Consider the following 12,816-nt stretch of genomic DNA (forward strand, 5'->3'; position numbering starts at 1 on the left):
GCGTGCAACCGTTCCGAAATATCGGGAAAATAAAAAGAAGTTATACCGTGGTAAGAAACCTGTTACTAGTGATAATCATTTAGTGAATAACCACGAAAGTCTTAAAATCTATATGACATTCATATATTTATGGTGAAAATACTCCACTATACTTTGTTATAATTATTAATACAAAGATCTAACACAAAAATAAATTCCCACCGCTCTACTAATCACAGGTTCGAGTCCCATCAGGTCGAAAGGATTTTTCTCAGTCTGAAGTCTAGATAAAAAGATAAGCATTTGAATAGGTAGAAGTGGTGAAATTACAAGCACATGGGACTTGTCAACTTATATGCAGTGGCAGTGCCTCATATCTTTAAATTTAAATTTAAAGCTCTGTTCCCGTCCTGTCGCGTTTAACCCGTTCAAATATCACGACTACATGTTGTGACTGTATCGTGGACGTTTTTTTTTATCATTGAACGACTGTCGTGTCTTGCTGTTCCCACTAGATCGTGACGACAATTTATCGATTCAGGGTAGCCACCTTGTCATTTGCACGACAGAATCGTTTGAAGCTGCGATTATCTGTCGTCACTATCTTATCATGACGTTCTATTTATCGTCTGTCTCTGTCGTCGTAACGTCGAAAAAGTCGTGAACGACAGTTAATCGTGTTGTTCTATGTGTGAACAACTTCATTTAACAATACAAGCACTTTAAACTACACAACTATCTGTTGTCACGGCATAATGGGAACAGGTACACGACTTCTTCGTTCCGTTACTAGGAAGCATAAAAAAGTATGGGTATTTAACTCCTTGAAAGACCGTGGAGGTTCTAAATATAGAAATACATACACGATTTATGTTAATAAGAGTTAAAAAATCGTCATTTGGCATTATTTGCATTGTGTGATTAACTGTGCATTACATTTAAAACCACAATTCACTGTATCTAGTTAATAAGCCTAAATATAATGGCTGTCGTGGTAAACCAAATAAATAAAATCATATTACCACAATTCATAGACACGCAAGGCGTAATGATTTTAGGACGGATCAATGTTTTTTTCAACTAATCTATTAGATGTGGGTTCTAGAAGTACTAAAACATTTTATAAGCGCAACAGTTGTAATTACATATCTCAGATACACTATAACAAACCGGCTGTTGTGTCAACAACATGTGTTCATTTGCGGATGGAAAGATTTATTTGGATTTACACGATAAGAATAACTTCGATAACAACGAAAGTGAAAGTCGCAGCTTTAAAATATAATTAAAAGATACACGACAGTCGATTAATTATAACGAGATCGTAGGTTTTATACAAATTATATTGTTTTTTTCAGCAATTGACGCAGATTGACAGCTTTCCCTTAACCTTGGCGTTTGCCTCTTAAAGAATTCTAAATAATTGTGAAAACATTCACGTATCTCGGAAAAGGCCTTTCGTGTCGGATTTATATTCGAGGTCTCACAAAATATAGCTTTTTCTTGATATTGGCACGATATGCGTTCTAATGATGGAATTAATGACGCACTTTACAATTTTAATTAATTTAATATTACAGTCGCGGACTCTCAAACATGACTTTGGTCTTTTGGGGACACGAACTTTCTAGTCAGAATTTTTTATACATCATCATTTGAAGGGTTACGTGTTACAGCAATAAAATTAATAATAAAAGCAAGCAAGTAAATGTACAGGTTTCCCTGAAATTGACGCTAAAACTTATGGTTTATTTCTTGGGATAGTAATGTATCATATAAATGTTTATAACCTAACGTTAATTTAAGTTTCATACACTTTTATTGTTAACTTTTTTCATTTAACAATTCACTTAATACAACGAAAGTTTCGTATAAACTTACGTTCTATAATTCCTATCAAAATTACCTTTAAATAATGAATAAAACGACACCAATGACTGTTTTAAACAAACCTAGAAATTATTAATTTTAACATTGATTACATTTAATATGACATTTGTAGAAAGGATTTAGTTGACCTACTTTATGAGGTAACCAGTAAGTTTACTGGAAGAAAGTTTACTTTCATTAATTTTGTTAATACAAAGATCGAATAATCAGAAAAACATCCTTCGATCCCGCTGGATTCGAACCAACGTCTTTCAGCAAACCGTAACCGGACCGAACTGGCGGACACTAGTTTTTCTAAGTGTAGTATTTTTTTCTGAGTTAAATAAAATTATTAATACAAAGACAGAACGATCTTCATAATTATAAGTTATAACAAACTAGTGGAATAATTTAACAAATATAATTGAATATCATGGTGGTCAAACATGATGACATCCAATAAGACTTAACAAAAAAATACTTTAATTAGTTAAGATAACGAAACCCCATTTTGCATATCCGAAATGTCTATCCTAAGGTTGCCTGGAAAAAATTGCTACATAGCAATAAGGCCGCCTGTTGCACAATAACTTACTACTACTATTATTCTTAATAATATTGTAATAATATTGTATTTTGATTGTAATTTTACGTGCAATAAAGATTATTTCATTTCATTCTTTCATTCATTCAACTATTTTTTTAATTGAATAAAAACAAAGTGGTGTTTATTTTTAAGTAAGTTCAAAATTTTGTATTCAAAGTAGTAGTTCGAAACTACAGCCTCTCTATGAATATTAAATATATGGGAGCATATAAAATATATGGGAGCTTTTGTCATTAAAATTTTTGGAAATTCCTAGTTTTATATTGAATAAATTATTACTTTCGTTTTACTCATTAGGTAGTTTAAGTATTATATACTTAAACTATTTTATTATATATTATATACTTCGGCGTAGTTTCTATATCAGTTTAAAGGTTATTTATATCTCTTATATTTACGAAAACCCCTGGGCACACTTAACGATTACACCCTGTATTATTAAAGTAATGTATCATCTGAAATAGGTATAATTTTACTGATTAAAAAGCCAACAACTGTTCTTGTTTTTACTATATTTTACACCACATTTTTGTAGTCGTCTTGAAAAATTACATAGCAATCATATACGAGGTATTACATCTAAGTCTCCGTTGTTGTGTTGTTCCCAGGTGTGGACAGGAATGTATGAACACATCGGCGAGACGCGTCTGTGGGACACTGTCCTCGGCTTCACCTGCATCGTCGTACTGTTGCTGCTCAGAGTACGTACTAACTGTACCTAATTAATTCATTTACATCCTTCGACTAAATCTAAGCTTCGTCTATTCATATTTCACATGGATGGTACAGATTAATAAAGTTAAGACTATAAAAATATTAGCAGAAGAAACTTATCAGAACCGCCAAACGACTTCAAAGCAGAAAAATATATGTTATTTTGTAGAGTACCCATTGGGGCAGATTTGAACAAATCAAAGGGGGCATTTATTCAAATCTGCCCCAATGGGTACTCTACAAAATAACATATATTTTTCATACACTCAATGATTGCAAGCTGTAAGTTAAACGTTTTAGCAATAAAACAAACCATATGACAAGCAAAGTTCAACTCACCATTATCTATATTCTTCTAGTAATATCCTTACAACTATTTTTGAGAATACTTTTCGACTATGAAACTAAACACAATCTCTCATTCGGTTTTCGGCTCGCGCAAGCTTATCGTTGCCGCTGAAAAGTGTTGGGCTCGGTGGTGCCTTATTATAAACATAATTCCTACTACATTTTCATTCAAACTGACTGCGTAAACGCAGTTTGTTCTAAACTGCCCCTGAGTTCAAAGGTGCCTCCTTCTCCCCTCCGTATTTGTCTGTAGCACTCCCAAACATTCTTTTTAATGGAAAAAATCGTTTAGCTAGTTTTCGAAGAGCGTTTTCTTCTAAATTTATAATATAATTAGGGATGTGATGTTTGGTGCGTTTATTAATATTGAACGTGAAGCGCGTGAAAATAAATCTAAGATCGACGTATCTAAATATGAGCAAACGCATTAGTGTGGGGGCCCGGTTTGAAGTCCTTCTAGGACCCATTCAGGAAAATATTTGTTGATTAGTCGGGATGTTGTAAGCTCGTAGGGTATACGTAGGGAATTCCCTTGGCGACCTGGTGTTGTGGTTTTGTGTATTATTATTATAATTTATTAATATTATTGTAAGCTCCGTTGGATTAGTGTAATTAATAAACCAGGCACGATTGTAATTACTTTTAATTTTTATTGTTCCTCTGAAGAAGTGTACCGTGTTAAGATACTTGTACCTAATTATAATCGTTTTCAACACATTTGCTCGTAACGGGCTTCTTATTGTATCGCTTTTAGGCTCATAAACCTAGCTATTGAACACGCGTTTGTAATTATATTACAAAACGTGTGTGTAATAAGTATAGGCTTAACCGGATTAAGATGTATCTCACAACAAGGCCTATGTATTAAAACTATGCATTCTTAAATTATCCGGGTTATGTCTTTGAAATTAACTTGGTCTATTAAAAAAACAGCTCTAACCTACATATTATAAGATTCAAATTACAATGACAGTAATCCCAAACAAACAGGGTCACAGTTTTTTTTTTTATTTCTGTTTAATACGGTTGTGTAGTCTTACCTTACAAATAATATTTTTATTAATAAATTTATATTTCTTATTTGATATGATAAATATAGAAAAACATACACAATATACACCTATAAAACTTTAATTGAATAAAATTACTTATTTTGGATAATATTTTACACGAATTTGAGTGAAATAAGGACATATTTATATTATTTCGCATTGGCTGTTTAGGTATTTCACCTAAGTCTCATTATTGCCGAAGCACCTGCGCGCGCATATCCGCGCCGCGGCGCCAGGCGCAGAAAAAATAACTCTGCGCGCCAATTTCCATTGATACGTTCGAAACATTTATATACGCTGTGTGTTAGATAATTACCTAGGTGTTTAAAATGTCCTGCTCAAGCACGGAAGAAAACATTTTGATGGATTTAACACCGCCCGAAATCCTCACAGAGGCACAAAACGCAAGTGACAGTTTATTACCTTCGAAATCCAGAGAAAAATACATGGCTGCATATGAAACTTTTATACAATGGAAAACCAACAAAAAAGCGTCTTCGTTTTCAGAAAATGTTTTTCTTGCCTATTTTAATGAACTGGCGAATAGGTTTAAGCCCAGCTCGCTCTGGTGCATTTATTCTATGTTAAAGACCACAGTAAAGAACAAGAATAACATAGACATAAAAAACTATTCAAATCTGACGGCATTTTTAAAGAGACGCTCTGATGGGTATGTTGCAAGAAAATCGAAGGTACTTTCGCCAACTGACGTCGAAAAGTTTTTAAAAGAAGCCCCCGATTATCAGTATTTAGCAACAAAGGTCAGTTGATCGTATTAAACCTTAATTTTTTTATGTTTTCATTTTTCTTGTATTATATTTGCGAAAATACCTATATTTTTAATTTCTTTACAGGTTGCAATGATATTTGGTGTCACTGGCGCGTGTAGACGCCAAGAACTAAGCGAAGTAACGGCAAAAGACGTAGAAACTCATGGCCAAATGCTTTTGATTAAAATTAACAACACTAAAAATAAGGTACCGAGATCGTTTGCCATTCACGGTCCATTTTACGACATAATAAAAAAGTACGAAGCGCTTAGGACAGATAAGGCAAAATCCGATCGGTTTTTTCAAAACTACCAGAAGGGTAGATGCGTGGCTCAGCCAATAGGCATTAATAAATTTGGTGCAATGCCTAAAGAAATTGCCAAGTTTTTAAATCTACCCGACCCGGATTTATACACTGGGCATAGTTTCCGAAGAACATCAGCTACATTGCTAGCTGACTCGGGAGCTGATTTGCTTACTTTAAAGCGTCATGGTGGCTGGCGATCTAGCACAGTTGCTGAGTCTTATGTTGAAGATTCAGTTCGAAATAAGTCCAACACATGTACTCAAATAACCCACGCTATAAATCTGGAGCCCCAGGTTAAGAAGATGTGTCCTGAACCGCAGCCATCCACCTCCCGTGATACAAGTTATTTGTTACCTAGGTTGTCTATTTCTGAGTCTTTAAATGAACCACCACCACTTTCATCCATATTTGTACACAATGAACCCGTATCACCGACTTTTACGCAAGAAGACAATAATGAAATAGTAACAAATAATATCACACAGACGGTTCAAATGCCTAACAAAACTGCACGTTACCATTTTGAAAATTGTACATTTAACAATTGTTTTAATAATTAAATTTAAATAACTACATTTTTGATAAAATCAAGATACAATGACTTTGATAGGCTTTGGAGACTCTTAATTAATTGCTATTGATAGATATAGTATAGAATAGAATAATATTATTTACATTAACGTGAGCTTAATATAGTATTCAGTGTATCTGTATAATTAATGCCAAATAAAGCTATTTTTCATTTCCATTTTACTCAAGTTTGTTTCATTTTCCTCGCAAATGTGTTGAAAAACGTCGTATGAAACACGTGTGCTTTGATCATTACACTCTCGGCTTTCTTATCGCGCTCGCCTGCGGCTCGCGCGAGTAATAACGCCTCGTGTGTAATGACCAACTTAGCACACTTGTATCATAATGTACTATTAATGAAAAACCACGAAAGAACCGAAACGCAACGCACTATAATAATAATAACAATAATAACGCACACACTCAACATAGCCCCGCAGTAGAGAAACCCTGTGCACACACATAGACTACCACACAAATTACACCCAAACTCACGAGAGAAATAAATGTAGGTCATACAAATATATCTCCCGGCTAGGGAATCGAGGCTGGGACCTCTGCGTGGCAGTCCGGCGTGGTAACCGTTCGGTAACGAGGGCACTAACGTTCATATTACTGTTTAGCGGCAAAAATAGGTAAGGTAGCAGTAGTTTCCCGGATGAAATCTTTCACAAGAAGCTCTGCCAGCTGCAATGAATGATATTTTAAAGGACATATTTATTCATCAACTGTAAACGATCTTTAACAATCACGTGTCTCCGGTACACGTGCAATGATAATTTGTTTTCTTCGGCTCACGTGTCATATATCTTACTTCAATCTCAGGTATACATAGCACCTAGGCAAATCTTATACTGTACTAGGTTTAAATTGAAGCGTTCAACGCTAAATTATAGCCGTAACTCATTTGAATATCAGTTAATGGTTGTAAAAAAGAGCTCGCTCACTTCCTGCTTTGGTTAAGTAATAGTTTTTTAAAAGCAAATTTTTATTTTATTCGTTTGTCAGATTGCACACCTGGCTCTATGTATAACGATCCCTGTACCCCACCTATTGTGAGGTTGGGCTCGGCCTGCGGCACGTGGTCACGTTTAGACTGCGGGGTGTGCTTTCGCTCTTCGGTGACACAGCGCCTGGTACTATGGGCCCTTGATGTGGAGGTTCCGGGTTCGATTCCCGATTTGGGCAAATTAGGAAACGAACATTTCTAAGTTGGATCTGGTCTGGGTATTCTGAGTCCCTCAGAGTGTTCGTTGTTCTGGTATTCATAGTACAGGGAAGTCCCTAATTTGAGTCCAGAAATTTGGTGTCATTGGCAAGTTTTTTCCCCTAAATACTTCTCTTTGACATAGCTTCCAAGAAAAAGGAATTTAACAGAGAGACGATCGAGATACAACAACGCTATAAGTATCACATTTCCACTACATCGGGAAGTATTTATTTTGAACAATTGTGAGATCTTGTACTCGTAATAGAGCCTCGCATACCACCTACTTTGGGGTTCGCCCTGGACCTCGACCTACGGCCTCGGCACTTATGACTTAGTTTTAAAACATGAAAATAGCTCTTTAATGGCGGCCATATTTAAAACGTCCGAATAAGTCATGCACCTGATGGTAAGCGACACGCCTGTCCATAACAGTTGCAGTGACACTCAGAGCTTTAAATCGCAAAGATCTGGAGGGACCGACATTGCCCCCTTCATTATCACTAATTTCAGGCTTCTTTTTTTTTTTATATACATGACAGGCAAATGACTCCACTCCACCTGATGTTAAGTGGAAAGTGGTATCCAAACGCGAAGGAACCTAGTGCAACGATGAAATCTTATTGATATATGACTTATTTTTATTTACCGATATTTCGGAACGATTGACTGAATGGCGGCAGATGACAGCTTTAAGAGCAGACATATCTGTCTACCCTCTTGCGCTGTCGACGACTACTACCTGCATCGAGATTTGTTGTGGCGTTACCAATGTCACTCACTTTTTTCCCACAAACCTCACTCACTGTTGAAATTATTAATTAGTTGAAAAGTTCCGTGTGCCTGTAATTTCACCAGCACCCTTCAAAACCGGAACGCAGTAATGTTCATATTACCGATTGGTGGCAGAAATAGGTAAGGTGGCAGTACTTCCCTGGGTGAGCTCTTTCACAATGAGCTCTACTGCTATTGGAACTCTACCGCTACTACTTGTTATGATGGTCATGGGGATTTTGTAAAATATAATCAAAATTATGAAAGTAATCTTGCAGTTTTTTTAAACGCCGTAGTAGCTGATTGGTTGGTTTGGTGAGACGTATAAATGGTTGTAATGATCATATTTATCGAGTTCTTAGGTTTTCGCGATTGTTACACATAGGAAATGAAACTATTTTTCCGGATTTAAATCGCGTATATTTGTTTTTTTTAACAAACCGACGTTTCGGGTCCTTTACAGGTCCCATGGTCACGGTTGACCATCCGACCACCGAAACGTCGGTTTGTTTGAAAAAACAAATATACGCGATTGAAATCCGGAAAAATGTTTCATTTCCTATGATCATATTTTTTCGGACCTAAGTCGCATAATATATTCGTTTTTTCAAACCAAACATTTTGGATCCTTTACAGGTCCCATGATCATGATTATGCAGTTTTTTCTGCATTACATTTAACTTTAATAGTGTAACTAGAGTGCAATCCATGTTGTCACGGTGACTGCTTTTGATTGTTATCTAGTAGATAGATTTGTTGTAAACGCGCTAAGTGCTGGTCTGGGTTTCCGGTTTAGGTTGTTGTAAGAATGTTTATTAAAAGTACAAATTGATGTTTTCCACATACAAACATAATTCTGAGAATGTATGTATAAGGCCTGCATTAATAAATCCATGTTTCTTATCGTTTATTTCCATATTTCTTATTTAGGAATTGTCAAAATGATCGTTTTTAAATCATAATAAGATTATATAGAATAAGAATTTTATTAATATTTATAGAGGTAAAATGTAATCAAGAATTTTAAAACTGTAACTACCGTTTTTTTGTAATTTTGTCACTTGTGAGAAATGAAGAAAAGAAAATGGCGGCATAATTGCATACTTCATTTATGAATCGTTCAGAAATTGATTGAAGATTAATTTATGCGGCGCGCGCGTGGCGACGGCTATATGATTGGCGTGGCTTATATTTTGGTGTTTAAAAAAATACTAGATAAAAAAAAACATTCTTTAGGTAAACCTTTGTATTAATTTTTAACGTTTTTTACACTTTTAACTTGTACTTATAATGATGTATGAATATAATGTTTTTAAACAAAAGAAAATCACATAAAAGCAAGCGCTTTTATTTTAAATTTTGTATGAATTAATTTAATTATACGGAAATACTGTATTGAATAATTAACAGAAAAGGTGATACTTCATTAAACTAAAGTAAATTTCCCTCGACGAACTCTTCCAAAGAGCTTTAGGTACTCCTACTAAAAGGGTCATCAAGCGTCCAGGTATCAGAGTACGATGTCAGATCAGACAAAATAGAATGAGACATCTTTCTCCTTGCTTTCAGAAAGTAAAGGACATAAAAGTGTCCAGCGGCAGCGCAAGTGGCGAGGAAGTGTCAGGCGCTCGCGCTGCTCTGGCACAAGCTCTCTGGTTCCTCTCCACGACGCGCAATATCCTTGTCGTGCTCGTCTGTGCTGCGCTCGCGTATTACTTCGACACGAGGAAGCAGACACCCTTCGTGCTTACAGGTTAGTTCCGTGTTAATTTTTTTTTTGTCAACATATTCTAATTTGGTACATGTGAACAACAGTCACCGTAAAACCTTACTTTTGTGTGGTGGTAAGCGACACGCCTGTCCATAATAGTTGCAGTGCCACTCAGAGCTTTAGATCGCAAAGATCTGAGGGGCACTGCCACTGCGTCCGTCACCCTGAGATATAAGTTGACAAGTCCCATGTGCCTGTAATTTCACAAGCACCGTTACCCTTAATAATCTCAGTACAGAGTACTAAAAAAACCGACCTCAAAAGTACGTGGAATTAAGTCTATTTGCTAAGTTTTATTGTAATATCCCCTAGTTCGCCACTGTACAGGACTTGACACTGGAGATAATAAAAATCGGTTCTCACTATTCAAAGTATATTGAGAGAAAAACGCCTTGAATTGGAGAAATAGCAAAATCAACCATTAAAATAATTGCTCCTAAATTAAAGTTAGGCGCTATTTATAAAAACGAATCTTCATGCGTGAACAGCCACCCTAAGAGGTGGATGATTTTCTTCAAAATGAAATGGGGCCACTATGGAAGTACCCCCTTTCCAACAAAAAAAGAATCATGAAAATCGGTTCACAAATACCGGAGTTATCGCGTAACATACATACAAAAAAAAAGAACATACAGTCGAATTGAGAACCTCCTCCTTTTTTGAAGTCGGTTAAAAATCGGAACACGGTAATGCTCACATTATAGATCGCAGTATAGTGATACTTGGTGGCAGAAATAGATAAGATGGCAATACTTCTTAGCTTATATGATAAGTTATTCACCTATACAGTTAATATTGTAACTACATACCTTACTTTCTAACTCCATGTTGATTTTCTATTCTATTCTTCTTTTACCGGCTCACCTTGGGACCTGGCAGAATCATCAGCGTCGTAGTTCGACTGAACTGATACCTGAGTCAGGCCCGTTTTGCTGACACAGTACACTCAATTCTACACCTGACACAACTTAGTACTCCAGACCATATCCGCACACCTAGACTAGCCTTTTTCTTTATGATTACCTACCATTGTACTATGGTACCTTTATCTATGTCATAAGCTTGTACTGTGATTCAGCAAATAAACGAATTATCTATCTATCTATCTATCCATCTTCTGTCACAAGGAACTCTACTGCTACTAAAACTTTTCAGCAATGTTTCGTTTCTTTAGTGATTTCCTTTAGAAATTTCCTTAAGTATGGTGATTGCAATAAATAGGCAATGAAGTTAACAGGGGTCTTACCATGAACTCTTATTACGATTTAGTTTGGGACTTAAAATGAATCGTGAGACAGCGCTACATGAAGTGTATATCACCATCCCGCTTTTTTGTCGTTACGAACCTATACTGAACTGTAATAAGAGTACATGGTAAGACGGCCCTAGGGCAACGATTATTATTATAGACATTTATTGATGTTAACTTCAATCACTGTGCAGGTGAAGTGAAACCGGGCCTACCGTCCATTGGCCCCCCGCCGTTCTCAGCAACCGTGGGCAATCATACGTACAACTTCATGGAGATGGCTTCCACGCTTGGCTCCGCTATATTCGTCGTCCCGTTACTGTCCATCCTGGAGAACATCGCACTTGCCAAAGTCTTCTGTGAGTACTACTTCCTGTACGATATCAATTTCTAAACGTCCCACTGATGGGAGAGGATTTTGAAATTAATAAATGAATGAAAAATTGCAATTACAGAACAGTAATGTAAGTGCATCGAGTATATAACCAAAAATAGAGACGAAGTAAAGGTCATACATTCATGGTAACTCATCAGTGATACATCACATATAAATATCAACTCTCGTTTGCACTGAAATTACAAATTAGAAAACTGAAATAATACAGCGCCAACAACTGACCTGTGTGTACGTCTTCGTATACTCCAAAAATATTCTATGTTTATTGTAATAAAGATAGTATCTCTAACAATGGCGTACTGTTCCATTCGGTGGTGTGGGGAAAACAGCAAAACATCTTATTATAAAACAAACGGAATCAATTAAATATGTAATTTTGCAATTTTCGTCTATTATAGCAAAGCTCAAGTTAAACTGGTCGTTTTGAAGTGAAACAATTGACGACACCCGTCAATAGATTCTAATTCGGGCTGGCCAATCGGAGAGCAGTTGTCACAGTTATAATATGGCAGAATAGTTTTCAAATAAATTAAATGTCGTCTCTAATTCTGGTTATACAGGGTGTCCCGGGACGCGACGTCAAGCCGGAACGGGGTGATAGGCCAGGTCATAACTGTTATCAGAAAAATAAAAAATAAAATCTATGTCATGTATTTTAAAAATTATGACCATTTTGAAAAAAATCGAAAAATATACACCCTGTGACGCATTTTCACTTCCCGTTTCTACAAATTTCCACTTTATTTTAATTTTTTTATTATTTTGTAACCCTGAGTAATGCTCCTGTAGCTAGTCGTCTAAAATTTTGACACAACTGCTCTAATTTTGAAAAGAAAATGACACATTATTCCCATATCAAAAGAGAAATTGAATTTTCGTTCAATTTCAACTCACTCTACCGAAAAAAAAATGTACTACACTGGTTGGGCAAGTAGCTTTAAAAGTTGGCGCATTTTAAGAGGATTCCAAAATGGTATTACACTTGCTACTTTATTTCTTAGATTATGGTCAAATAATTTTTTTTGTGAACAAAACCGGTTTTCAACTATTTTTTATTTCTTAATTTAAATTTATTTAGTGTACCCAATCCTTCGCTCGGAACGGTAACTATGACATAATTCTTAACGGTAACTATGAGAGAGACGGAGAGAGCTATTCTACGAAGTGTGAGTGAGATAGAGAGTGACGCCGCTAATGTGTGA

At 35.8% G+C, this 12,816-nt stretch overlaps 1 protein-coding gene across 1 annotated transcript; it reads left to right on the forward strand.

The window, feature by feature from the left end:
* Positions 1-3,046: 3,046 nt before the first annotated feature.
* LOC113238910 (sodium-independent sulfate anion transporter-like) lies at positions 3,047-11,635 on the forward strand. The gene is made up of 3 exons (XM_026475758.1): positions 3,047-3,156; positions 9,767-9,950; positions 11,412-11,635. Exons 1-3 carry the CDS (start codon positions 3,076-3,078, stop codon positions 11,609-11,611), a joined length of 465 nt encoding a protein of 154 aa, XP_026331543.1. The 5' UTR covers positions 3,047-3,075; the 3' UTR covers positions 11,612-11,635.
* Positions 11,636-12,816: the final 1,181 nt, after the last annotated feature.

The sequence above is a fragment of the Hyposmocoma kahamanoa genome, unplaced genomic scaffold (genome assembly GCF_003589595.1).
Source record: "Hyposmocoma kahamanoa isolate Upper Pololo Valley unplaced genomic scaffold, ASM358959v1 98810, whole genome shotgun sequence".
In the NCBI taxonomy this organism is placed as follows: Eukaryota; Metazoa; Arthropoda; class Insecta; order Lepidoptera; family Cosmopterigidae; genus Hyposmocoma; species Hyposmocoma kahamanoa.